This window comes from Canis lupus, chromosome 25 (genome assembly GCF_011100685.1).
Source record: "Canis lupus familiaris isolate Mischka breed German Shepherd chromosome 25, alternate assembly UU_Cfam_GSD_1.0, whole genome shotgun sequence".
NCBI classification, from domain to species: Eukaryota; Metazoa; Chordata; class Mammalia; order Carnivora; family Canidae; genus Canis; species Canis lupus.
Window position 1 is genome coordinate 50,782,678 of NC_049246.1, and position 26,727 is coordinate 50,809,404.

The following is a 26,727-nucleotide window of genomic DNA, read 5'->3' on the forward strand; positions in this document are numbered from 1 at the left end:
AGGTGTCCAGGTGGCTGAGCCAGGCCTAGGCAAGAAGGAGCAGGCCCGTGTGCGCGTGTGTGTGTGTGTGTGTGTGTGTGTAAGCTCGCACACGCACGCGCTCTACAGGGGTCTGTGAGTCACTGACACGATGAGGCAGCAGGTGCGTGGGGAGGGCAGGAGGTCTGTACCCTGGGTTGGGTCCCCACAGCCTCCATACAATGACTCAGTGTCTCTGGGTGAAGGGAGCAGCCTGCGCGGGAGGCAGGCAGGAGACCCCAGGCCCCTCCTGGGGCTGCGGAGGGCCGGAGCCCCCTCCCTGCACGCGGCCCACACCGCTGATGTGTGTGGGGAGCACCGGGGTGGGGGGCTGCTCCTGGCAGGACGTGAGGCCGGGTGCCCCGTGCCACGCAGCGGGCATCTCTGGGTCCTCCACCGGGGGTGCCCACTTATTGCGTTGCTCCATTTGTGCCAGCGAGGCATCTGGCCTGGCGGCCTGGCGGTCTCTGCGGCCTTTGCCCACATGGCAGGGGGGGCGGCAGGAGGCCAGGGCGGGGGTGCACGGCTGGGGAAGGCTGGGGAGGAGAGGAGCAGAGAAGACGCGGCCTCAGCTCCTCACCCCCGCCCCGACCGCGTCCCCACTGCCCCCTGCCTCCGCGGGGGCCCCCGGCCCTCGGGCCTGCACCCGGCCTCCCCCGCTCCCTGACCTGTCGCTGGCCCCGGCCTCATCCCCTCCCAGGGCGGCCCGCCCCGCCCCGCGACCCGAGCGGGCAGACACGGCCCACGTCGGTCGCACTTGTGTCTCCCCGCGGAGGGGACCCGGGCCCGCTGGCCGGCGGCAACCACCAAGTGGTCGGGGCCTCGTCCCGGGCGGGAAAGGTGGGGCCCGGGGTCCCCGCTCGGCTGCGGCGTCAGAGTGAGCGTCAGGTGCGAGCCGGAGCCGCGGGAGGGGCGCCCGGGGCGCACCCAGGGCGCGGGGAGGGGGCGCGGGGGAGGCGGCGCTGCGGGAGCGGCGGGCGGGGCGCGCTGCCAGGGTGCGGGGAGGCCGGGGGCGGGGCCGGGGGCGGGGCCGGGGCGGGGCCGGGGCGGGGCCGGGGGCGGGGCCGGGCCGGGGGAGCCCCTGATAGGCGCGCGGCGCGCGTGACGTCACGTCCGGCGGGGGAAGCCCTGCCTCGGCTCCCCGCCCCCGCCCCGCCCCCTCAGGTGCAGCCGCCGCCCCGGGCCCCGGGCGTGGGGGGGCGCGTCCCCGGGGACCCCGGCCCGGCCCGCGCCGCCCCCTCCGCGCAGTCCCGCCCCCCCCCTCCCCGGGCGGCCCGGCCCGGCTGCAGCTCGCCCGCCGCGCCCCGCCCCTGCGCGCCCCGCCCCGCCCCGCCCCGCCCCGCCCCGCCCCTGCGCGCCCCGCCCCGCCCCCTCCGGCCGCGAGGGGCCGGGCCCCGGCAGGGGAGGCGCCGAGCCGGGACTGCGCGCTCGCCCCGCCGCGCCGTGTGCCGCCGACCGAGCGGCCGGACCTCGCGCCCCGCGCCCCGCGCCCCGCGCCCCGCGCCCCGCGCCCCGCGCCCCGCGCCGCCGCCGGCTTTTGTTGTGGCGGCTCCTGGGCCGCGGGCCGCGCCGGGACCTTGGCTCTGCCCTTCGCGGGCGGGGGCTGCGCGGCCCCGGGCGGGATCCGAGGGCGGCGCGCGGGCGGGCGGGCGGGCGGGCGGCCCCGCCATGGAGCCGCGGGCCCGAGGCTGGTGGCTGCTGTGCGCGGCCGCCGCGCTGGCCGCCTGCGCCCGCGGGGACCCCGCCAGCAAGGGCCGCAGCTGCAGCGAAGTCCGCCAGGTCTACGGCGCCAAGGGCTTCAGCCTGAGCGACGTGCCCCAGGCGGAGATCTCGGGTGAGTGAGGGCGCGGCGCCCCCTGCGCCCTGGACCCCGCGCCCCGCGCCCTGCACCCCGCGCCCCCGCGCCCCGCGCCCCCCCGCCCCCGCCCCCGCGGGGACCCGGAGGGAGGCGGCGCCCCCGACCCCCCCAGGCGGCCCTCGGGCCTCTCGGGGAGCCGCCCCGGCCCGGCCCGAGGCTTCCCGCGGGGCCCCGGCGACGGCAGCCCGCGTGCGCGCAGCCGGGCCCCCCCCCCGCCCCGGGTCCTGGGCGGCGCGGGGCCCCCGCGGGGTGCGGCGCGAGCTGCGCGCGGGGGCGGGGGCGCCGCGACCTCGGCCCCGCGCTCCTGCCCGCGGAACTTGTGCGCGCCGCCGGCCTGGCCCTCGCGCTGCCTCCGGCGGGGAGTCGAGCTGCAGGTGGTCGCGCCTTGGATCCCGCCCAGGGGCCGCGTCTTTTCTTTGTACGAGCGTCGACCCTCCCAGGCATCCTCAGCCCTGCAGCTGCCCGCGGGCCCGCCCGCCCCCTCCCTGCAGGCCTCGGAGGAGCTTTGCCGCCAGCCTGTGTGCGGGTGTGCGGGTGGGGGGTGGATGCAGCGTCCCACGGACCACCCAGACCCCCGGGCTCCTCGCAGTGGGAAGGCGCGGGTGCCCGGGCGCGGTGGACAAGAGCAGAGCCAGATTCCTCCAGGGAGAGGTGGCTCCCCAAGTAGGGGGAAGCTGCAGGGAAGGGCTCTGCTCTGCTCTGCTGGGATGGAGACCCGCGGCCGGGGGCAGGGGGTGCAGGGGGGCCGGGGGTGACCCCGCTACAGACCCCGTGGGGTCCCTGACCACGCCTTGCTGGGGAGGGGGAGGAAGCCAGCCTGGTCCTGGCCCAGGCTCCGGAAGGTGGGGCACCCTGAGGGCTGCCTTGAGAGATCTTTGAACTACCCGCCCCCCGCCCCGGGGTTCAGGAGAGGCCCCCTCCGGAGGACCCCAAGCAGCCCTTCTGTGTCTCGCTCCGCTGAGAGTTCCTGTGTAGGACCGCCTCTCTGCCGGGACAGCCTGGTGGGCATGCTGGGCGCCGGGGCCAGCACGGGGCCTTGTGCACAGCTTGGTGTGTGCTCCGCTCCCACACGGGCACAGGAACTTTCTCCTGGGTGTCCCTGGCCTTCTCGCTGGGCCCTGCCCCAGCTGCCCCCCGCCCAGCCCCGGATCTCGGGTGGAAGCCTTCCCCCGTGCGTCTCCTTCTTGTATCCACTCCCACTTGGCCGCTGGGTCTTTACCGACCATCCTGAACTTACTCGAGTCCACAGGCCTCTGTCCTGGCTAGGCCGAGAGCAGGGTGGCAGCAGGGTGGCAGCGTCTGGGCAGCTGCCAAGGGCTGGGAGAGAGTGGGGCAAACAGGGCGCGGGGGGAGGCTGAGCTGGGAGCTGGGTCTCGTCCACATTGGGGTGGGGTGCAGTGGATTAGGGGCCCCGTCAGAGTGCATGGTGGTCTGAGTGTGACGGGTAGAGATGGGGTGCTGCGTGTGCAGCTGGGGGAGTAGGTCACCCAGCAGCTGTCCCAGCATCGTACTGGCCGGGGCCTCGGCTGCCGCCCTCCTCGGGGCCTGGAAGGCCAGGGACTGTGCCCCCCGCAGGGCTACCGCCCTCCCTGCCTGCGCCCCCTCTCCCCGAGCCCCAGGGCTCCTCCATCCCAGGAGCTACTCTCCCCGACTCCTGTGGCCAGAGCCCCCGTGGGCCTGGAGCTCCAGAGCCCCCCCGGGGCCCAGGCGCCGAGATGAGTGCCAGCGCCACGTGGAGCAGAGGATACAGGGTGACCTCGCGGGGCAGCAGCAAGCCCGAGTCCCCTCCTGTTGCAACTGGGCCCCGCGTCCGTGGGCCAGGCGCCCTCTGCTGGCCCCGTGCGGCACGCGCCTCCGGGGAGCCCCGCCTGGGTCTCCTCTCCCAGGGGCCTGCCCCCCCAACTCCTCCCGCGTGGGGCCTGGGGTCACCCCCCTGGTGCCAACCCCCGCTGACTCAGCTGGCCCAGGCCCCGAGGAGCCGCCGGGAGGCGAGGAGGTGGCGTTGGCTCTGCGGGCGGTGCTTACAGCCTGTGTCCGTCCGGGGACCAGAAGCAATGGTGGGCGTGTGAGTGGGGCGTCAGGGTGCCTGGGGCTCCCGTCCGAGAGCCCGTGTGGTTTCCTTGGACGGCCGTGCCTGGCACTTGGTGCTGACGGCTGTCGTTGTACAGGTGAGGGAGCAGCAAGCAGGCCTGGGGGGCAGCAGCCAAAGGCCGGGGGGCTCCCTCCCTCGGGCGCCCGTGCTTCAGAGAAAGTGAGGGTCACCGGGGTCCCTGTGCCAGGCGCCGGGCAAGCGCAGGGCCCCTGCTGAATCACACGCCCACTGGCACCCCGCCCGCCAGCTTGCTCCTGGTTTCCAGACGCCTCCTCAGCCCCAGCCCGGCCTCCCGACACTCAGTGACCGGCCTCATACGGCTCTGACCCTCCGCGGGGGCGCTGGGGACGGGGACCACCCCTGGCCGCAGGCTTCTCTGCTGTAGCCACGGGGGCTGGTGCAGTGACCGGCGCCAGGGAGGGTCTCAGTGAGCAGCTGGGGACCCACGCAGGTACCACGCTCTGCCGGGCCACGCAGGGTCAGCATGGGGGGAGGAGGAAGGCCTGGACAGAGGAGGGGTCTAGAGGTCCAGCCCCGGGGCTTGGTGCCGTGAGAACCGCTTGGCTGCCCTTCTGCCCTGGGGCTGAGGCCTACCTGCCAGCAAGAGTGGGTCCCAGGGTCCCGTGGACCCCACAGCAGGGACCACCTCTGGGTGCGCTGGCTCTGACCTCAGGTGGGGTGGGGTCTGGGGGAGGGTCCCAGAAAGGGCCATCCTGGCTTCACCCAAAGGAACCCACCTGGACTCTGTCTGGGGCTGTGGTCTGCGGGGCTCTCACAAGCCACCAGGCACGTGGCCTGGTCCCAGACCACGAAGTTCTGTGTACCCCGTCCTGTTCAGAAGCAGGAAGCACCCCGTGTGCCCGGCTCGGGTCCCCAGGCGGTCCTCGGCCCCCAACCGCACCGCTGCTCTGTCCCCCCGCCGCTCGAGGACCTGTGGTTTCATCATCCCCGGCTTTGAGGCGGGGGGAAGCCCAGGGGAGCCAGGATTTGACGGGGCCACCTGCATGATGCAACGGTCTGAGCACCTTGCTGGACACGTTGCCACGCTCCTGCGAGACGAGGGGCCTCCTCCCTGGGCCTTGGTTCACGTGACAGTCCTGCTGTGCAAGCCGCCCGCCGCACTTGGCCTCTCTGTGCCTCTGCTTCCTCGCACGCCCCAAGGGGACTAGTCACAAGCCCCCGAAGGTCCCCAGGAGGGGCGCTGGCCCCACGCACTGTGCAGCTGGCCCCACGGGTAACCCCCCTTGGCCCTGCCCTGAGGTCTTTGCAGGCCGTGCAGACCCGTCGGTCAGTGGCGTCCGGCTCTTGACAGGCCTCGTTCTGACCCACACTCACCGCGCATCTGCCTGTGGGGTCAGACGAGAGAAGGTCTTCGTGGACCTGACTGACGAGGAGGACGCCCCGGGACGCCATGTAGCCCCCTGTTGACCCCAAAGCCTGTGCCGTTCGCCGCCGCCCAGTCCTGGGCCGTGAGTGTCCTGGAGGCCCAGGCCCTGGGAGACCCCCGCTGCCTCCTCCTGCTGCCTCTCGGGGCCCGGCTCCGTCTCTGCGCCCCGCTCGGAACACGTGCTGACGGGCACCCCCCGCGGCCTCTGATCCGGCCTCCCGGCCTCCATCGGGGCTGCGCTCTGGGTGAATCAGCCCTCCGGTAGCTGGGCCTCGTCCTCCGCCTCGTCCCGATTCCCGTCGGTGGAGGCCAGCTCCTCGGGCCTCGGGGCCTGGGTCAGGTGGCCCCGGGCGTACGGGGACGGCCCGGCTGTGCGTCGCTGGCCAGCAGGTCCGCGGCAGCGCCACGCCGGCCCCGTCCCCCGGGACCCACGGACAAATCAGGGGCGAGTGAGCCTGGGTGGCGGGGGACGTCCATCGGGCTCCGGGCTGGCGCCAGTTAAGGAACCGCGGACGCCGGAGGTTGACAGGCCTTCGGGGTCACACGGGCCTCCGGGGAGGGGCCTGGGACACACGGGCCGGGCAGCGGGCTGGGCTTCAGAGCCAGCAGCAGAGCACGGTTGCGGTGTGGGTGCCCACGCTCGTGCAAGGACATCCACGCCCACAGGCACGGGTGTGAGCCTGGCTGCAGCCAGGAGAGGGACTCCCCCAGGCCGCCGCGAGCCGGGAGGGCCGTGGGGCGAGCCTCCGCCTTCCCCGGGCCTGGACATGCCCAGGCATCAGGAGGACGGGCTCCTCTCCCGGGCCCGGCTCGGCGCTGCGTGATTTCACCGGACCCCGCGGCCCCGTCCAGCCCCCCTCGCCGGGCGCCCCCCGGCTCACGCCCAGCCGTCGGCACAGCCGGGGGGTCAGGCCGTGCCCACGTTTGGGAGAAGAGCCAGGCTGAGGGCGGGAGGGCTGCAGCCCGAGGCCACCCACCCTAGAAGCCGCTCCTGGCTGCCGCGGTGGCTGGCGGCCTTTCCTGCCGAGTTTGTGAACAGGCCTGGGCAGGGGCCCCGAGCTGCCGGAAGTCTCCGGGGGGCGGGGGCGGGGGGTGCTTCCTCCCGCCCCAGGCCGTACCCCACCACCTTCCCAGGTGGGAAGCCGCGGCAGGCAGGTGTGAGCCAGGGCGGGCACGGCCTCCCCTGTGTCCTCTGCAAGGGGGCGCAGGGCCTGGGCTGTGGTGCTGGGGAGGCTGCGGTGGGGCGCACGCGGGCTCTCCCCGCAGGAATCCCGTGGGGGGGTCTAGGAGCCCTGCGGGGCCAGCTCAGCCCCATCCCCTCCTCTGCCCCTGGCCTCGGGGTCACCCCCTAGCTCCTGGCTGGCTCGCCTTCCTGGCACACACACCCCCTCCCACCAAGTAGGTCTCCCTATGCCCACCCACAGCATGGGGGTGGGTCACCCGCCTCCCTGGGGCCGTGGCCGTGCCGCCCCGCGTCCCCGGGCATCCCCCAGCCACCCACGCTCCGGGGCTCCCCCCAAGCCTGGGCAGGCCTCAGCGGTACGTGACTCCAGGCGCCTCCCGCAGGCCAGGCCTTGCCGGGTGCCGGGGGTCGGGAGGGCACCAGCGTCCCCACGGCGGGCCCGGGCCGCGCATACACCAGAAGGTTCTCGTCTGGAAGCTCGGGGTCCCGGTGTGGGCCGAGCAGAGTGTGCCCCGGGCCTCCCCACGCCTCCGGCTGCTGCCCGCCCCGGGCGTCCTCTGTCTCTGCGTCTTCGCGTGGGTTCTCCTCCTCGTCAGGGGCCCACCCAGCTCCGTGGGACCCGGCCTTCCCCAGTGCCGTCCGCAGAGTCCCCTGGGGGTTAGGCCTGCGGCTCGTGGGTCAGGGCCGCCGTCTGGCCCGTGGCAGCAGGTGGCCCGGCCCGTCTGCTCCGGGCTCTTGGGCGCTCTCCGTCTGGCGACGGCGACCTGGGCGCTGGCTGTTCCGTGACCGTGGCGCCCCCCGACGTCTGGCGCAGGCTCAGGGGCCCAGCAGGGAGGAGCGGGAGCCGGCCCACGACAGCCCCGCAGCCTGGCCCGCTCCTCGCCCCGCCCCCCGCAGGCTTCTCGGGGCTCATCCCTGGTGTGGGTGGGCTTAGGGACCGCAGGCCCGGGCCCGGCTGCCGCTGGGTCTTTCTCGTCTCCGGACCCCATGAGCCTCGACTTTTCCTGGTCAGGGTGGGAGGCCAGGGCTGCAGCGCCCAGCGCCTGCTCGCTGCTGACCTGCCAGCACCTGGGGCCCGGTGGGCACTGAGGGGGCCGGCCTGAAGGGCCCGTGGGGTCAGGGGGCCTGGCTGATGTGGTCGTGACTCAGCGACGCCGCTGTTCCATGGACGGGCTCAGGGTTCCCTGCAAGCGGAAGCCCCACCCTGGCAGGCGCCGAGCCCCCGGGTGGAATTTCGGGGGGAGGGAGGGGTCGGGGAGCCCGGAAGCGGCACTGGGCTTGGAGAGGAGGCCCAGGACGCACAGCTGGCTCCTGGCACGGAGGCCCCACTGAGGAGGCGCTGCTCATTTGTGCGAGGTGCTCCCTGGGTTCCGGAGGCTTGGCCGGGTGACAGGGCGGCCCCGTGGGGCTCCGTCAATGCTGCTCCCTTGCCATCTGCCCCGACCTCGGCGCCCCCAGGGGCCCAGAGCCTGCCAGACCCCGCCTCCCCGCTGCATCTCGCAGGAGGCACCAGGGTGTTGCGGACCCCCGGGTGGGGGCTGAGGGTGGGAGGACAAACCAGACTCGCACCGTGGAGTGGTGCAGGGCGAGGGCCGGGGGGCCTGGGGGTGCTGTGAGTGCGCCCGGGCACCCGCAGTGGACCTGAGGACCAGGCCGGAGGAAGCGGGCTGGAGCTGGAGCCCGGCTGGGCCGTCCTTCCCACCTGCTGGGCCGTCCTTCCCACCTGCTGACGCACCGTCCTTCCAGGGGTGTCTGCAGGGCGGCCGGAGGGCTTCGTGTGTGGGTGAGAAAACTGCACCCCAGAAAGGGGTCCCCGAGTCCTGTCCCCCAAGTGCTGTCCGGCGTGGGTGCTGGGTACCTGAGAGGGGTGCCCTGGGCGGAGCGGGGATGGGGCAGGCCATGCGCACCTGCCTCGATGGGGGGCACGGGCGCTGTCCCGTAGGACGCGGTGCAAGGCTCTGCTCAGCCGAGGACAGAGCCGGGGGCCGAGGCCCCAAGGCTGAGGGGTTCCAGCTGGCAGGGGCCGGGGAGCCCGCAGGCCACGTGAGGCCCCGTGACGGCCCTCGTGAGCGCAGACGGCAGCAGGGCCTCCCGAGGTCAGCGCTGGTGGTGCCGAGCCTGTGAGGGATGCAGAAGGCTGTCCCGGGGGGCGAGGCCCTCCCCCTTCCATCCGTCCCCACCATGTGCTCACCTCTCCCACTCCCTGGAACACGGAGGGGAGGAGCCGTGGGCTCAGCCTCCCAGAGGGTCAGGGGTTGGTGAGAAGCTCGGGGCCTCCAGACCGTCCCACACCCGGCAGGCCACTGGCCGAGACTGAGCCTCGTCTGCACCCCGGCTGCTCCTCCTGGGACGGCGGCGGTGCTGCCAACGCCGGGGGGACGGGCCAGCGTGACTCCCTCCCTGTGGGCAGCCGGGCCCTGCGCGGGGCGCCCCCCCGGGCTCCCTCCCCGTCAGCACCCGAATCGGCGCAGGTCGGAGGCCTGAGCATCGACCTGTAGGCAACGTCCCCAGTGCTGGGCACCCGCCTCCTGAGCCTGCGTGTGGCCGTCCGCGCGTGTCCTCAGTGCCCGGCGCCAGGCGGGGCCACGTGGGGCCTCGACACTCCCGACACTGCAGACGAGGGACCCGGGGACGGGCACCTCGCTGTCACGGTGCATCCGGGGGGCCGGGGGGGCCGCCGCAGCTCAGACATGCGCAGCTAGAGCCGCGGGCCTAGATCGGGGCTGTTCCAACCAGGAGCAGTTACCCTGGGGCGTGCTGGGGTGGCCAGGGACCCTGTGAGGAGCGGGACGCCCTGGGCAGCTAGGAGGCGGCTTCCGGGAACGCCAGGAGCTCCTCTCGGGAAGTGCTTGATGCCGGGCTCTGGGCGAGGCCGGGGGGGCTTGCGGGGCACAGGGGAGGGCGCACCGTCGGCTCTGCGGCCCCGCAGCCTTGTGGGGGGCGGGGGGCGGCTCTGGAAGGAGCGCCTAGTGGTGCACGGACCCCGGCGGGAGGGCAGGTCGCCCACGGCTGGCGTTGGCCACGGGTGCGGGGAGGCCCAGGGAAAGGCGACCGCGGCCGAGGAGGAGAGGACGCCTGTGGTCGTGCCCACCTCCTGCCAACGTGTGGCATGTTCTGGGGCTGCGAACGCGGCCACGATGGGTTCCCAGTGTCCGGCACGCGGGCGCCCGTGGGAGCTGCTGCACCCGGGACGCGTTACACCTGCGGCAGGTGCGGCTCCGAATACCTGTGGGGCGCATCGCAACCTGGAGATAATGGGGTGGTGGACGTCCCCACGCCGCAGATTTCTCTCCTTGTCTGCGAACCGTCACGCTTCACCTGGCGTCCTTCGTGGTCCTCTGCGTGACCCTCGACTCCCTAGACACCCCGAGGAGGGGCCGGCAGGCTCAGTGCCCGGGCACGGGGCGCCGGGAGGAGGATGGGCAGCGTGTGCCCCAGGAGGGCCTGCAGGGGCTGGGCGCGGGGGGGCGGGCAGCTGCGGGCGACGGGGTTGCCCAGACCTGGGTCCGTCCACGCGGCCTGGGGAGCTGAGCCCCTGCTGCTCGCCAGGGTCCGGGTCCCTGCAGGGAGACGGCTGGCGCGGGCCGAGGGTCCCAGCCTCGTGCGAGCTGTGGCTTTGTGGGCCGCACCCACGCGTGGTGTTTCGTGAGTCGGGAGTCAGGCGGCGTGTGAGTTCAGACACTGCATGAGGTTCACAGTCGCGGCCCTGAGCCCGGGCTGCAGAGCCGAGACCCCTCCCCGCGTGGGGTACCCGGGACCCCTGCCCCGGGCTGTGCCCCGGCCCCACTTTCTCTGGGACTGAGACTTGACGGCAGAGGTCCCGGACACTCGGTGCTGGCGGCCTGGGGGGGTGGGGGGAGGACGGCAGGAAGGCCACGAGGGGAGGGGCTGCCGGAAGGAGGGGGGCGCAGGGACCCGGGCCCTGCAGGGGCGGCCTGCTGGCCTGACAGGCAAGGCCCCTCCCCCGGCCCAGGGCCGCTGTCCCTTGAACCCAGTGCCCATCCTCGGTGGCCATCGCGTTAGGAAAGCCCAACGCCCGGCCCGCTGGGGATCGAGGGCCGGCTCCGCAGTCACTTACGGGGGGACCCCGAGCCGGTGAATCACCCTCTGCGCCGCGGGGCGCTGTCTGTAACGGGCTGGAGGCAGGGCCCGCTGCGAGGGGCCTGGTGGGGTCAGTGCACCCGTTTGCCCACCCGGGCCGTGCTGCGGGCGCCCACCGCGGGGACAGGCCTTCTGTCGCCAAGTCCAGGCTTCCGGAGGGGGCCGTGGGGGAGGAGGCCCGGCGGGGAGTGAGGACCTGGGACGGAGAGGAGGACGCTGGCCTTGGTCAGGACCCACTGCCGCTTCCTTCACACCCTGGGGGGGGATGGGCTCAGCTCCCTGCCCGGCCTGCCCTGCTCATGGGTAATGAGCCCTGCGGGGAGAGCCGGTGAGGGGTCATCCCGGAGGACAGCCCGTGACTGGGGGGGCTCGGCGGGGGGCAGCTGGTTTTGTGCAGAGACCCATGGGTGGGGAGGCTGCAGAGGGCAGCACGGACCCCGTGTAGAGGTTGCAGGGGGTAGGAGATGGTGGGGGCAGGACCCCGCACACCGTCCACCTGCAGTCTGGCGGCCTGCACTGGGGGGCCTCTCCTCACGGGGGGCGCGGGGCCCTTACCAGCATCCCTGCGGCCCCCCTCTGAGGTGGAGCTGGCCCGTCCCCTCGGCCGTCCGCTCCGGGACTCCCTGGGCAGGGCCATCCCGCCCGTGTGCAGAGCTGTGGTCAGTGCCGTCCGCCCACTGGCTGGGGCAGGGGCAGGGGCCGGGGCACTGGGCACCTGGGGAGCAGATGTCCCCACGTCTAGAGGGGCCTGGCCCTTCGCTGATGCCTGCAGCTGGAGCGTCCCTGAGAAACTGAGCTGGAGGAGCCGGGGCATAGGATGCCCCCCAACATCCCCCTGCTCCCAGGACCCGCATGAGGTCGAGGTTGCACCTCTGGGGAGCCGAGCCGGCGGGCAAACGCTGAGGCCGCCTGGCCCAGGTCCGGGAGCCCCGTGTGTGCTCAGCAGGGCTGATGGGGCGTCTCCGGTGGTGGGTTCGTGCTCCTGGCAGGAGCGTCCTCGCAGGCGTCCCCCCCCCCCCAGCAGCGCTGGCCCGGCCTGGCTCCGGCAAGTGCCCCGGGAGAAGCCCCCTGACCTACCTGGGACTCCCAAGCTGCCGTTTCCTCCACCTCCGTGAGGGCAAGGGGCACATGGGCCCGCGGCATCCGGCAGCAGGTCCGAGACGTCGAGCATGTCACGTAACGTCTCCCGGCCTCAGTTTCCCCATCGACAAGATGGGGACCAGCGTCCCTTCTTGTTGGTGGAGATACTAGGTCCTGCCTTCTCTGAGGACATTGGGGTTGTGGGTCTGAGGACCCCCGCGGGGGACGTGCAGGGAGGCCCCACCCCGTGTGACTTCCGTCAGGCGCCCCCCGAAGGCCTGCCGGGGTCCGCAGGTGGAACTGTGGGTTCTCCGGTTACACTGGCGTCCGGGTCACTTACGATCTTACCGTGCGGTTCTGTCCCGAATGATTTGAAGCAAATGATAAATCTTGGGGAAGGTGTGTCCCCCGGATTGAGTGTGAGGGTGTTGCAGGTTTGGGGGGGGCGGAGTGCTTGCTTTTTTGGTGCTAAAATATGTGTGAAGAGTCCTCACCTTAGCCACTTCCTTCGGGGCCGAGGGCCGTCAGTGCACCCCACGGCCACCAGCGCCGTCAGAGCAGAGCCGTCCCACATCCCCCAACTGAAACCGTGCCCCCGCCCCTGCGCCCGCCCCGCTGCCGTCCCTGCCCGCTGTGGGGACCCCACATAAGCGGAGGCGAGCGGGGTTTGCTGTGCCGGGTCCGGCCGCCGTCACCGGCGTAACCTTCCAAGGTCGGGGTTCGTGTGCGCCGTGAGGGCCACGCCGGGTCCCGTCTCATGGACGCGCCACGTCGTGAGCGCCACCCGGCCCCCCACCCAGGCACACTCGGGTTCTTCTACCCTTTGGCCGTCGTGGGGACGCAGCTCTCAACGGGACTGTGCAAGGTCTGTTCGAGTCCCTGCGTTCAGGTCTTTGGGGCCAGATTCTTACACACTTAAAAATTAGGCAGTTTATCTAAAATTCTAAATGTACCTGTGTCTGTACGTGCAGCCCCTCGCTGGGGTGGCGAGAGGGCAGGGGCGGGCGGAGGTGCTGGCAGCCTCCCAGTCACGGGGAGGAGACCGGACCCCCCAGGACCCCCCGGGCGCAGGCCGTTCTGCAGAGCGAGCCCGCTCCTGCCTCAGCTCCACCCGCCTGGGAGGAGTCCCCTGGGCCTGGGATCAGGGGAGGTCTTGCGGCCGGAGAGCTGGGGGAGGCCAGCAGTGCTCAGCGGCACGGTGGGGGGCCCCCCCCCCGAGGGCCGGGCATCGCCCCAGGTGGGAAAGAGGGGGCCGATCCTGATACCCTGCACAGCACGCAGCGGCTCCTCCATCTCCTGCGAGGTGCCGGGCTCTCCGGACGAACAAGGGAGCCCTTGTGGGGAGCAAACTCACCCCGAGAACCGCCCCCCGTGGCACCCGCGTGCCACTGGCCCTCCTGCTGCCTCTGGGGAGGGGTCAGGTCACGGAGGTCTGGAGCTGCCACGCTGGGGCCGCCGTGGTCAGCCTTGGATGCCACCACGGACAAAGAGTCTCTGTGCAGTTTCTTCGTACGCATTTGTTTATTGACCCAGGTCTGGCCTGGGTGCTGGGCAGGGGGGCAAGAGAAGGGAGGTGGGGGCTCCCAGCAGCACGTGGAGTGGCCCTCCTGCTGCCAGGGAGGGTGGCCAGTTGGGACTTGGGGAAGGCCCTGGCGGCGGAGGGGGGGGGGGTCCCGGTACTGAGCAGGTGCTGTGGCCCCGAGGGACCTGGGGAGGCTTCCTGGAGGGAAGGCTGAGGGGGGCATTGAGAGGGCCGGGCAGGGGGAGGAGCCGACATCCAGAGTTAGGGCAATGGCAGGTCACAAGGTGCCCGGGAGCGACGGGCTGGGATGCCAGGCCGAGGCTGGCCGTGCCTGTGGACGTGGCTACCAGGCTTCGTGGGCAGTGGCTGGGTCCGAGGGGATCGGCCAAGCCCCCTGCCCCTCCCCGGCCGTCTTGGCAGCCCCCGTATTTATGGGGCCTGAGCTGAGAGCAGGCCCAGGTCGCCGTGTGCCCACAGGCCGTCCGCTGGAGGGTCTGCTCGGTGTCCCCGCCCAGAGGAGTCTGTGCCACCTCCGCCTGTGGGGCATTCAAGGCGTCTGCAGGGTATCCACGGGGGACACATCCGAGAGGCTCTCGGCGCTGCAGCCGCCCCTCTGCTGTTCCGTGTCGTTCCCTGCGGACTTGTCACAGGGCGCCCCCGGCTGCCCCGGGCCCCAGGGGAGGGCGGGCACTCCGGCGGGATAGCAGGGCTGTGCGGAGCCACCGCCGCCCAGCTCCCAGCGGGGACTGGCGTGTGCACGTGCCCATGGCAGCGTTTCAGGCCCAGCCTTGGCCGGAGGGGTGAGGCTCCAGGGGGCACTCGGCCCTGGGCCCCAGGAGAGCCAAGACCTGAGGTCACAGGTGGCACAAACCCCTTCGTCCCGATTCATTCTGAGGCCATGGCAGGAGCTGTGAACCTTGAAGCAGCCCTGGGGAGGCCGGGGCGAGGGCCCCACTGCCTCACCAACCCTCCCCAAGCCTGGCGCCCACTGGGAGGTTCCGAGTGGGAACCAGGGCTTAGCTGTGAAGCCGCCGCTTCTGGGGTCTGGGTGGACAGCGGCCCGCCAGGCCAGGCTCTCCGTGTGCAGGCTGGCTGAGGGCGGGTGGCCCGAGCGGTGAGGGTGGTGGTGTCCTGTGGGGTGGCGGCCAGCTGGAGGCGAGGCCAGGCCCAGGGCTCCAGGGAGTAGGGGCTATTGGTGCCGTGGGAGGGAAGGGTGAGGCACAGTGTGGGACCGTGGGGGGGGGGGGGGGGGACGGGCTGGGCGCAGGGCCTGAGGGGTCAGGTCGCTCGCTGTGCCCCAGGGGGAGGCCCAGGTCGCGGAGGTCAGAGGCTGGGCTTGGGCCTGTGGGCTCCCTGGTGGTGGCTCTGCGTCCAGGGGTCCCCGGGGGGAACCTGGGCCTGCGCACCCCGACCCCGTCAACATCCTGGGAGGGCCCGGGCGCAGATGGGGAGCCGCTCCGGGAGGGGCCGGGCTGGGGGCGCGGTTCCCGGGCCGGGGAGGCGCGTCCGCGCGCAGGAGCAGAGCCGCGAGCCGGAGCCGGGAGCCGGGAGCCGGGAGCCGCGCCCTCGCCGTGCGCGCCAGCGCAGCTCCTCCCCGGCTCCCGCCCCGCAGCGCCCGGCCCGAGTGCGCGCCGCCCGGAGCGCCCCCGCCTCCGCCCCGCCTCCGCCTCGCCTCCGCCTCCGCAGCCCCGGCTCCCGCCAGGCTTCCGCTCGAGCCCTCCCACCCCCGGGCCCTGCCCTCCGCGCCCCGGGCGCCCCCAGCCCCCGCCGGCCGCTGCGCCCTCGCCAGGCCCGTGCGCTCCCCATCCCCGCCGCGCGCCCCGCACCGCCCACGCCCGCGCCCTTCCCCGCGCGCCGCCCGCATCGCCGCATCCCCGCATCCCCGCGGCCGCCCGCCGCTCCCCGCCCCGCCGCAGCCCCCCTCCCCTCCCCTCCCCTCCCCTCCCCTCCCCTCCCCTCCCCTCCCCTCGGGCTGCCGCAGCCCCCGCGATCCCGCCGCCGCCTCCCCTCCCCGCGCTGCCGCGCCCACTGCGGCAGCCCCTTCCCCGCCAATCGCCGCCCGCCTCCCCTGCGCCCCGCCCGCGCGCCCCCCCGCGCCCCCGCGCCCCCGCGCCCCGGCGCCCGCCGCGCCCACTGCACCAGCGCCGGCCCGCGCGCCTGCAGCACCGACCGAGCTCCGGCCCCGGCCCCGGCTCCGCTCCGGCTCCGCTCCCGCCCGGCGGCCCGGCCTTTGTTCCCCGCCCGCCAGCAGCCCCTCGCGGCCCGGGCCCACCCGTGCACCCACCCGCGGAGGAGGCGCCCGGCGGTGCCCCTCGGCTTTGGGTCCCAGCGCGTGCGGGGGCTCCTTGGTGACACCGTCATTCGCCTGCAGTGGTGGTGGGGGCTCTGGGTGGCGGGTCCCGGGCAGGGAGGCCGGCTGGGTGGGAGGCAGGAGGGGTTTGGGTGCTGGTGACGTGCCCGCAGGGAGCGGGTAGGAGATGGTGGCTGGAACGTCCTCTGCAAGGTGGGTCTGCGGCCAGCCCTCTGCAAGGAGCCTGGGCCATCCTCTGACGGGGCCGGTCGGGGGCAGACGCCTCCGTGGGGAGAGGTGACAGGAGGGTGTGGAGCGCGGGTGTGGACAGCACCCCAGGACCTTCCTGTGCTCCGTGCCTCCCACCCTGGGCAGCTGCTGGACGTGCCAGGGGGATCCTGTGGCCACTGCAGCTGCACGGGGTCCGGGGGCAGGAGGGGGCAGTTGTCCAGAGAAGAGGATTGCTTGGGGACAGCCATCCGCGCCTGCCCACCCCCAGTCCACCAGCAAGACCCGGAAGGTCCAGGACCGAGGGCAGGGGAGGTGGGCAAGCGGCCCCCCCTGCTCTTCCAGACCTGGGCCTCTCACCTGGTGGCGTTGGCGCCTGGAGCTGTACACGCAGCCCAGCGCGGGCTGATTGTCTACAGCGAGTTAGCGCTCGGGGGTGGCTGGGTCGGTCGGTGCAGAGCATCGGGGATGTGGCTGTGGAGACGGGTTGAGCCGACGGTCTGCATCCTCTGGTGTGAGCCTGGAAGCTTCTGGAGAGATGGGCTTGGCGTGGCGCCATCTTCCCTCTGCAGTCTCCTTGGGAGGGCTCCAGCGCCACCAGTCACAGGTGGCTGCCAGGCTGGGCCTGGACACTTGAGGTCTGTGTCCGGCGTTGGAGGTGCGACCACTGCCGGGGCGGGGGTCTTGGGCTAAAGCACGGGGGTGACAGTGCTGGTGATGGTGGCTGCTGGGTGGGGACGCTGTCGGGAGGCTGCTAAGACCGGACAGCTGGGGGCAGAGGCTCAGCAGGTGGCAGGAGGGCGGGAACCTCAAAGATGTTAAGCCCCGGACCGTTGGGGCTGGTGAAGAGAAGTCGGGGATCTGAGGTGACCCCAGGGGAGAGGACAGACATGTGGTCTGCCGCCCAGGAGGAGAGGCAGCTGCTGCTGGGGTTAGGATGTGGGGGCAGGGAATTTAACCTGAGGAGCAGGGGCAGAGGGCATCTGGGACTCTGGGCGCAGGGCCTGGGGGAGAGGTGTTGCAGGGACTGGGGTGGGAGTGAGCCGTCCTCCCTTTTCCCCCCCAAAACACCTGGATTGCCGGTGGGAGGAAGTGTCCCACCGGCTAAGGAAGGGAGAGTTCTGGAAGGATGTGGATGTGGCCAGCTGTGGCAAAACCAGGGAGAAAGAAGGGGTGGTCGCTGGCCAGCTTGGGGGGGGGGCTCAGTGGGAAGAGGGGACCCGCGGAGGCCTCGGGGTGCCGGGGGAGCATTCCCCCTCCTGGCAAGGCGTCGCTCCCCTGCAGGCACCGAGCAGAGGGGAGAGGTGGGCGTTTGGGGGCCGGGGGGTCTGGGATGCCAGTACCGGGATCCGTCGGGGTGGATCCCACGCTGCCGGGGGCTGGGAGCTCGCTGTCGCGCCCGGCGGCCCCCACCCCAGCTGGCTCCGGCCAGGGGGCGCAGGGGGTGCCCCGCGCAGCCCCCCGCCCCCGGCCATCGGATGGCGTGCGGACCCAGGCCGAGCGGGCCGGGGCGGGCAGGAAGGGAGCACGAGGCGCCGCGTCTGCCCGCAGCCGCCTTGGGGGCCGCTCGGCCCAGCCCGCCCGGGGCCTCAGGCCGGCGCCCGGGCTCTGGCTCCGTGTCTTCACTCCCGTGTGTCCGAGGAGGGAGGGAGGGACGGGGGCTGTGCTGGGGCAGCCGGAACAGCGCAGGCCTCCGGGCGGCTGGACGAGGGGGCCGGGCGGGGCGGGGGGCCCCGGGGCGGCCGCTGGGGGGTGGCGGCCTGCTGCCAGCGCCAGGGAGCCCCCGTGTCCCCCCGGGTTTCGTCCTCACCTCCGGGGCTCGGCCGTCTGCTGTCTGCGTGAGCGGCAGGTTCGGGGCGGGGGTGTGTTCCCCTCCCGGGCCCGAGGGTTCGGGGGCAGCAGGTCACAGATGCTGTCCCCCGTGGCCTCCGAGTACCTACGCTTTGGCAGCCCGTGCCCGCCCGGCCAGCCTGGCCCCGGTGCCCATCACGGCAGAGCCCCGGGTGCCCCGCAGAAGCTCCAGGCAGGCACCTGCCCCCTGCCCCAGGCCACACCCCCCGGTTCACCTCCCACCCCACCCCCCAGCACCCCTGGGAGCCCGGCAGGCAGAGGATGCTCTCCCCTCCCGGCCTGTGTTGGGGGAGGGAGCTCAGGTTCCTCCTGGTTGGGTGCACAGGGACCCCGTGGAGGGGACCCTCATCCTGCGGGTGTCCTGCCTCCTGCTGGTTCAGGGCCACACGTCAGTCGGCAGAGGCCCCTGGCAGAGAAGGATGGCAGGTGTCCTCAGGCCCAGCCCTTCCTGCCTGGAAGCACCTGCCCCCACCCAAGAGAAAGGGCACAGCGATGTTGGCAGGTGCCTCCTCTGCATGAGGCCCCCGGGAGCCAGGCCCTGACCCTTGACCCCAGCCGACCCCCGCAGGCCCTGGGAGTCCCGATTCACGCAGGGGGCAGGTCTCAGAGCCCCGCTGTCACACCCGCACGGACCTCAGGCCCTCCCGGAGATGGGCACAGTGGCCTGTCTACCCCGAGGTCGGGCGTGTCCCACAGTGGGGGGATCAGAGCGTCCCTCAGGCGGCCCCGCCAGCATCACTTCCAGGCGCCGGGAGAAGCGGTGGTGGTGCCCGGGCCAGGTGCAGGGCGCAGGTGTCCGAGCCCCGGGCACCTGGGGCCCTGGGGGAGCCTCAGGCACATCTGGGAAGGGGAAGAAGAGGCTGGTCTTCTTGCCTCTGCCCCCTCCCGTGCCCCCCACACCTCCCCTCACCCGCCACATGCCACCCGGTGCAGTGGCCTGCGGGCCGCCCCGCGCCTCCCGGTCACTGGCGGGCACGGAGCCCACACATGGCTTCCGCTCTCTCACCTGCGGGGGCCGGAGAGACACCCCACCCCGTCTGACCCCCGGTTCCCACGGGCCCTTTGGGCCAGTTCAGCCTCAGGATAATTAGGCCTTTGTCGTGCCCCCCACCCAGCGTCTACCCGGGCGGCCCGTGCCCTCCAGGCTCTGACCCTCCCCTGCCTCAGAGCTCCGCCCAGGCCGCTGGGCCCTGTGAGCCCTCCACCCGCCCCTGTGCGCAGCAGACCCGCCTCCACTCCCACTGGGGTCGCCGGGGGTGGGGCCCGGGGGCAGGGAAGGGGGGAGGGGCACCCCCGTGCAGGTGGCGCCTTGGGTGTGGGACCTGAGGGAGCAGCTCGGCTCCTCCCTGCGTCCTGTGCGCCGGACAGGGAACCCAGTCTCTGCGGGCCTCAGTTTCCCGGTCTGTAGAATGGATCCCAGCATCCTCCTCAGAACCGCAGTTGTGAAAGCAGCACCTGTGCGTTCCTGGAGGAGCTCCCTCCCGTCCCGCACCCGCCCCCCTGCGCGGGCAGCCCCGAGTCCGCTGGGCTGTGTGGCCTCAGCACCTGTCTGCAGCCCCGGGTGGAAACGTGGGTGGTGCGGTGCTGTGAGCGGTGCTGCCCGGGAGCCAGTGCCCGGGGCTGCAGCAGGAGGGCTGGGGAGGGCTTTAGGGCGCGGAGGTGCGTCCAGGCCCCGTCCTGACCGGGTTAGGCTGCCCCCCCACATGCAGGGCGCACCTCGTCGGTAGCCCCACCCGGGCCAGCCGTTCTCCCTGGGAGCTGCGGCTCTGGCCTGGCATGGAGGGAAGGAGGCTCTGGGTGTCCTGGCATGCCCCTCGGGGGGCCCTTCCTCCCTCCCCATTCTCAGCCTGGGCCCCGGCAAGGGGCGCCCTGCAGGCCGGGGAGCTTACCCCAGGGGCCCAGAGTCTGGCAGCGCCGCCCTCTGCGCACACCCGGGGCCCTGGGGCAGTTCTGCTGGGCAGGGCCCCCCGATGGCCCTCCTCACTGCCTGGTGGGGGGGGGGGGCTGGGAGGAGCCAAGGGGGGCTGACCTGGAACATCCCTGCGCTGGGGCTCAGCCCTCCACACCCCTGCCTTATGCCCACCCCCGTGTCCTGCCCAGGCCCGCCCCCTGCCGGAGCCGTGCCCCCTCCCAGCGTCGCCGTCCATCCCCACCCTGCCCAGGCCCCACCAGCCTCCGGGGCGCCCCCGTTCCTCACAGCAGCCCCTCCCCACAGGAGAGCACCTGCGGATCTGCCCCCAGGGCTATACCTGCTGTACCAGTGAGATGGAGGAGAACCTGGCCAACCGCAGCCGGGCCGAGCTGGAGACGGCCCTCCTGGACAGCGCCCACGCCCTGCAGGCCACCCTCGCCACCCAGCTGCAGAGCTTCGATGGTGAGCAGGCACCGGGCTTGGGGACCACAGGCAGGGACACCTCCCCTGGCCAGGCAGGAGCAGGAGGCTGCCCGCGGCGAGGCCCACGTAGGGACCCACGGGGCCAGGAGCCGACTGCAGGCACCCTCGTCCCCCCGTGCTGGGCCCGTAGGCGGAGATCAGGACCATCCCTCCATCGGCCCCTCGGAGGGGACCCTCTTGCTCTAGAGGTGCCTCCTTGTCAGTGGCAGACAGGGACGGGCCCTGCCCTGGCCACCATGGGGGCAGCGGCCTGAGGATGGGCCCGCCCGGCTGTGGGAGCAGGAGTCTGGGGCCCCGGGGGCGGCCGTCCTGTCTCCAGGGCAGCTGCCGGGGGCGCCCCTCAGTGCCTGACTCTCACCCGGTCTCGCACCAGGTCCGGGCAGACAGCCAGTGCCCTGGACAGCACAGAGTGGGTTGGCGTAGTCACGTCCACCGCGGTCACGTCCAGGGAATGGCGGGGGCGCTGGGGTGGGGCCCCCGGGAAGTGACCTCTGGGCTGAGATCGGAGCCGGAAGTCTAACCGGAGGGAGAGGGTGCGTCTGCAGCCGACAGGCCCGTGACCTCAGCCCCCGACTCGGGCTCACCGTTGCACGACCGGGCTCCCAGCCAGTGCGACAGCCTCAGGCCTTGGCTGGGGTAGATGGAGGGGAGCCCCCACCCCCTGGCCACCGGGGTCCTGCGGCCTACGCAGGGAGGGTGGCCGTAGCTCTTGGGGACGGGTCTGAGTGGAGGGCCTGTGTGGCCACAGACTGCAGTCTCGCTGCCAGAGGGGGTGGGTACTGTTCGGGGGCCCCGTGCTGGGCACAGAGGGTACAGGGGCATGTCCCCAAAGCCCCAGAGGTCTGCTGCACCTGTTCCTGCCCTGCTGGAAGGCTTCACGCCCCGGTGGTCCCTGTGCACATCCCAAAGGCTCAGGGGATCCTCCCTAGGCCCTCAGGCAGCCCAGCTTCTGGGGGACACAATGAGAGCTGAGGCTTCCGGAACCAGAGGGAGAGCATCTAAGAGAAAGACGGAGAGAGGGGGCCAGACGGGGCCAGACACTCGGGGGTAGGAGGAGAGAGCAGGAAGGCGGTGGGTTCCGCACCCGCCCCCCGGCTCCGAGGATCCTCCTGGCCCCCTTCCAGGTGATCCCAGTAGGTCACTGACGCCCTGTGTCCGTCCCCAGCCCAGAAATGTCAGCGGGAGGCCCTGAGACCCAGGAGGGCTTTTGCACCTTAGGCCTCGGGGGCGGGGGAGGTCTCGAGCGCCCTGGGGGCGCCCGGGGCCCTCGAAGCCTCTGCAGCCTGGGCTCCGAATCTCCCGGAGCAGCAGGGGTCCCAGGAAGAGCCCCGAGTCCTGCTGTGGCCTCACGGGGGGGCAGGAGGCCCCGAGGCCTCACGCCCACCTCCCCGGGCCCCAGATCACTTCCAGCAGCTGCTGAACGAGTCGGAGCGGGCGCTGCAGGACGCCTTCCCCGGCGCCTTCGGGGAGCTGTACACGCAGGGCGCCAAGGCCTTCCGGGACCTGTACGCCGAGCTGCGCCTCTACTACCGCGGCGCCAACCTGCACCTGGAGGACACGCTGGCCGAGTTCTGGGCCCGCCTGCTGGAGCGCCTCTTCAGGCAGCTGCACCCGCAGCTGCTGCTCCCCGACGACTACCTGGACTGCCTGGGCAAGCAGGCCGACGCGCTGCGGCCCTTCGGGGAGGCTCCGCGGGAGCTGCGCCTGCGGGCCACCCGCGCCTTCGTGGCGGCGCGAGCCTTCGTGCAGGGCCTGGGTGTGGCCGGCGACGTGGTCCGCAAGGTGGCCCAGGTGCGCGCAGCGGCCCGGGCTCCCGGGATGCCCCCGCGACCTTGCCCCCGCCCCCGCCGCCCCCTGGGCCCTGGGGCCTTCTGGCCGTCAACCTGCCGCGGCCCCGGGGTGCAGACAGCACGCCGCAGGGCTGAGCTCTGATGGGGGCAGCCGTCCGTCCCATCTTCGGCGGGCAGGGCCCACGCAGGACGGGGAGGGAGACGGGCGGGGGGCGAGATGCCCAGAGGACTGCAGGGGCGGGGGGACTGGAGCCGAGGGTGACATGCTCAGAGGCCAGAGCAGGCTGGGTGGGGCCCGCGTCTTTGAGGACCAGCAGGCGACCTCCCCGCCGGGGCCCACGGGAGCCACCTCCCCCTCCGGCTGCTGCCACAGTCCCCCCATCTGCGTGGCAGGGGGGTACTCCCGTTACCCCGGAGGCTCGGTCACAGCCGTATCCTGGGGAATCACGTGCCGCGATGGCAGCAGTGATAAGGACGAGTGACCCCACAACTGGGAGGCCTGCGTGACCATCTGAGGACAGACAGGGTCCCTGAGGAGGGCTGGGGCCCGGCGGAGGGCGCACGGTGCTTGGGGCGGAGCTGCGGCCTCCTGACCTCTGCCCAGAGCCCCTGCCCCCTCCCACCCCGGGGCTCCGTGGGGGGCGCGCACACCCGCAAGGCGGGGCTCAGGCTGCCTCCCTCCCCAGGTGCCCCTGGGCCCTGAGTGCTCCAGGGCCGTCATGAAGCTGGCCTACTGCGCCCACTGCCTGGGGGTCCCCGGCGCCCGGCCCTGCCCCGACTACTGCCGCAACGTGCTCAAGGGTTGCTTGGCCAACCAGGCCGACCTCGACGCCGAGTGGAGGAATCTTCTGGGTGAGCCGTCACTGAGCTGCGCCTGAGCGGCCCGGGGCCCACGGGGGGGTGGAGGGGACAGAGCCAGGCCGGACCGCGGGAGGGGAGTGGGCCCGGGGTCGAGGGATGGGGAGGCTGCGGCGAGCAGAGCCTGGTATGCAGCCCCGTGGGGTCGTGGCTCCTGGCCCCCCCCCGGGGCAGGCGCCCCACTGCGCGGACACGCAGCACCTGTGCGGGCCGCCGGCGTGGACGCCTGCTGGCACGTAGTGGGCCGCCCCTGACCACATCAATATACGTGTAACGTGGACACGTCACGATGGGAGTCGAGCCAGCACGTGTGAGCTCGCACACGCCCACGGTGGGCCAACTCTGTACGTGCCAGCACGCGCCTAAGCTTCCGTACACGTGCGTTCAACATAGATACACGCCAACGCACGTAGGAGCTGACACGTCACGCCCGGACCCCTGGCGGGCCGCGAGTGTGCACGTCAACCCCCGCCTGAGCCCACGTGTCGACAGCGGGTGGCTAATGTGTGTGTTCACAAAATGTGCGTGCGCGTGTTCGTATTTGTGCCAGACTCCATGGTGCTCATCACCGACAAGTTCTGGGGCCCTTCCGGAGCAGAGAGCGTCATCGGCGGCGTGCATTTGTGGCTGGCCGAAGCCATCAACGCCCTCCAGGACAACAGGGACATCCTCACCGCCAAGGTGCGGGCAGGCGGGGACCGTGGGCGTGGAGGGGCATCCACGTGTGGCCTCGTGCCGCTCCAGGACCCCTGTGCTCTGCCCCCAGGTCATCCAGGGCTGTGGGAACCCCAAGGTGAACCCTCAGGGCTCCGGACCCGAGGAGAAGCGGCGCCAGGGCAAGCTGGTGCTACAAGAGAAGCCTCCCACGGGCACGCTGGAGAAGCTGGTGAGCGGCCCTCAGCCACCGGGCCCTGGGTGGACGGGGCGGGCGGGCCGAGCGGGGCGCCCCATGGCCTGACCGCTGCCCTGCAGGTCTCGGAGGCCAAGACGCAGCTCCGCGACGCCCAGGACTTCTGGATCAGCCTCCCCGGCATGCTGTGTAGCGAGAAGATGGCCATGAGCAGCGCCAGCGATGACCGCTGCTGGAACGGCATGGCCAAAGGCAGGTGGGTGCCGCCTGGCTGACCGCAGGCTGGCCGGCCCTGTGGCCTCACCCGGGTCCCCAGCCTGGCCCGTGGCACCAGGTGCTGCATGCACAGGGCCATGCCCGACCCCGGACACGCAGCAGGACCCAGCTCCCTGCAGCAAGCACCACGCTCAGTGCATCCGCTCCCCACTCTGGGCTCCTGGCAGGCCCCCAAAGGCCACGGGGGTCTCAGGCATGCCGGGGAAGTGCCCCTCTGCAGGGAGCGGGCGGTGACCCAGGGCCTGTCCTCGGCCCCCAGGTACCTCCCAGAGGTGATGGGCGACGGCCTGGCCAATCAGATCAACAACCCCGAGGTGGAGGTGGACATCACCAAGCCCGACATGACCGTCCGCCAGCAGATCATGCAGCTGAAGGTCATGACCAACCGGCTTCGCGGCGCCTACAGCGGCAATGACGTGGACTTCCAGGACGCCAGTGCGGGCAGGGCCCCCGGGACCGGGAGGCGGGGGCGGGCGGGCTCGGGCACAGAGGAGGGACCCTCCCCGGTCCTGGGCTGCTGCCGCTGCCCAGGCGTGGACGCCGAGCACCCCGCTCCACACGCACCCCAGTCCCCAGGGTGTGCATCCGGCCCTGGCAGGCCCCGGGCGGGTCGGGCAGCTGTGCTCGGGGTGGGGCCGGCATCGCCTGGCACGGGAGGCCCCCGGGGCGGGGGGCGGGGCGCGGGGTCCACAGCGGGGCCAGCCTGCTGGAGCCTCCTCTCCTCCCCAGGCGACGACAGCAGCGGCTCGGGCAGCGGGGACAGCTGCCCGGACGACCTCTGTGACCGGAGGGTCAGCAAGAAGAGCTCCAGCTCGCGGACGACCCTGACGCACGCCCTCCCCGGCCTGTCGGAGCGGGAGGGCCAGAAGACGTCGGCCGCCAGCTGCCCCCAGCCCTGCGCGTCCCTGCCGCTGCTGCTCCTGTCCCTGGTCCTCTCGGCCGCCAGGCCCACGTGGCGGTAACTGCCCCAGGCCCCAGGGACCGAGGCCAAGAACTGACTTTGCCAAAACGCAGAACAGATGATATTTAATTCTCCTCGGCCTAGAGGCCCCGGGGCAGGACGGGGCGGGGCGGGGGCCCCCCAGCCCCGTGACTGCGCGGGGGTGGGGCGGGGGTGCCGCTCCCCCCACCCCCGCCCCGGCCTGGCTCCGCCCGCCACCCTGGCTTTTAATTTTGTATGAGGCCCTCAGGTCAGCCAGGAACAATGTCCCCAAAAGCCATGTATTTCAGGGACCCGGGGGCTGCCGGGGGCCACGTCCCGCCTGCCCGCCTGCGCCTGTCCCAGCTCCCCGAGCAGCGTCCCGCTGGAGAGCGCGAGCCTGTGCCTTCCTCTCCTGCCTCCTCCCGCGGGAACTGCCAGGCTCCACGGTCGGGAACCGAGGCCCACCCCTCGGCGCCTCGGCATCCCGGGGGGGCCTCGGGGTTCTGGCCTCCGGGGTGCAGCAGGGCCCTTGAGATTATGCATGACGCCTCCAGACTCACCAGGGCCCCGCGACGCCGCGCCCCAGAGGCCTCCGCGCCGGGCGAGTGCCAACAGGAAGGCAGCCTCGCCCACCAGCGCGGGTGGACCTCGTTCCTCCCCAGGACCAGCCGCCAGGGCCCCGGGGCGCGCAGGTGGCCGCGGTGGTCACGCCCTGGCGCATCAGGGCACTTGGCGGACCTTCGTGTGAGGATGGGGGTGCCCACCCTGGCCGTCCCAGGAGAGCAGGCCGGCCCCGTGTGGCTGTGGGCACCCCCTTCAAACGCGGGCCCCACGCCTGCACCCTAGGTGACGGCCGCTGTGCGCAGGTGCCGCCCGCCCACGCCGCTGCCTCTCGTCCCCACAGCCCGGGCTGACGCGGGCGGGGCTGGAGGGGACACCTGGCCCTGCCGACCAGAGGCCCGCCTGGGTCCCTCCTGGCCGGCGGCTGCAGTGGGGCGGGGGGGGTGGGGGGGGGGCGGCGCTTTGACAGTTAAGGGCTTTTCCAAACGTACATACGTTCACACCCGTGTTCTACTTGTTCACCCGGAGCTGGGGAAGGCTGGGGCTCCCCACACCTGGGGCGCCCCTGCTCACTCAGGCTGTCGAGCCCCCCGGCCCCGGAGCTCCCTCCCTCCCAGGCCCTTGCTGCTGGACCCGGCCAGAGAGGGGCTCGGGCAAGGGGACCCTCGAGGGCCGGGGGGTGCTGAGCCCCCGTGGCCAGAGACGCAGTCCTAACCAGCACCCGGGCCCGACGAGGCCACTTAGCACTGCTTTGCCTTGCCTCTCACGCTGCTCAGGGCCCCCCGCTGTGCCCCACCAGGCCGCGCAGCCCCACGGGCACCCCCACCCCGTCATAACCCTGCTCGTGCCAGACCAGGGCCCGGGCCTGGGGCCTCCTTCCCCGTAGGTGACGGCCCGCTGGACTCTCAGGGGCTCGGGGGCGGCCGCCCGTGCACCCGGACGCCAGCATTTGGCCGCACGTGGACCTCCCCCCGGGGGGCCCGCGCTGTACCTGCCTGAGGGGGCGGCCCCGGCACAGTCGCCGGCCGGGCGGTAGCCAGGCCTGCTGTGTCCTGCTGCACGGTGTCGACTGGCGTCATTTGCTCTTGAGTCCTTGTACGAATAAAAGGTTGGAGAGCTTGTGTGGCCGCCGTGACCCATCCTGCCCAGCTCGGGTGAGCACGTGCCGGCGGGCTGTGCGCAGAGGACGCGACTCGGCTCGCGGGGAGGTGGGTGGGGACCTGTGGTCGGCGTCTCCACTTCCCTCCTGGGCCCACGCACTGCCCGGGGAAGCAGAAGGCCAGGCCCGCCCGCTGTCCACTGCCCTGCTCTGCACTCCCGTCCCGATGCATGGCCTGGAAGGTTCCGGTTCCCGCCAAGCAGCCTCAGGTGCCCAGGAGGCCAGCGCCTGGGGACCGGCATTGTCCCGGCTGGACGTCCCGATGGGTCGTGGAGCCCTGCTGCCTCGCCAGGGCAGCCACCTCCT

At 72.8% G+C, this 26,727-nt stretch overlaps 2 protein-coding genes, 1 long non-coding RNA gene and 1 other non-coding gene across 5 annotated transcripts; 2 read left to right on the forward strand and 2 right to left on the reverse strand.

Moving 5' to 3' along the window:
* GPC1 (glypican 1) lies at nt 1–26,383 on the forward strand. 2 transcript variants are annotated; one of them, XM_038574407.1, is made up of 9 exons: nt 1–142; nt 19,826–19,984; nt 21,405–21,796; nt 22,482–22,647; nt 23,204–23,334; nt 23,420–23,539; nt 23,626–23,759; nt 24,039–24,214; nt 24,509–26,383. In XM_038574407.1, the coding sequence occupies exons 2-9, from the start codon at nt 19,876–19,878 to the stop codon at nt 24,739–24,741; spliced, it is 1,461 nt and encodes a 486-aa protein (XP_038430335.1). In that variant the 5' UTR covers nt 1–142; nt 19,826–19,875; the 3' UTR covers nt 24,742–26,383. The 2 variants fall into 2 exon arrangements, with proteins under 2 accessions (XP_038430335.1, XP_038430334.1); XM_038574406.1 differs by lacking the exon at nt 1–142 and adding an exon at nt 1,687–1,852.
* LOC119877518 (proline-rich protein HaeIII subfamily 1-like) lies at nt 206–1,688 on the reverse strand. The gene is made up of 3 exons (XM_038573037.1): nt 1,595–1,688; nt 687–882; nt 206–554 (listed from the first exon to the last, which is right to left on the reverse strand). The coding sequence occupies exons 1-3, from the start codon at nt 1,686–1,688 to the stop codon at nt 206–208; spliced, it is 639 nt and encodes a 212-aa protein (XP_038428965.1).
* LOC119865986 lies at nt 13,081–17,116 on the reverse strand. Its single transcript, XR_005378933.1, has 3 exons — nt 16,120–17,116; nt 15,526–15,657; nt 13,081–13,777 (listed from the first exon to the last, which is right to left on the reverse strand). It is a non-coding gene; the product is annotated as an uncharacterized LOC119865986 (long non-coding RNA).
* Nucleotides 17,353–17,435, forward strand: MIR149 (microRNA mir-149). Its single transcript, NR_049473.1, has one exon. It is a non-coding gene; the product is annotated as a microRNA mir-149 (primary transcript).
* Nucleotides 26,384–26,727: the final 344 nt, after the last annotated feature.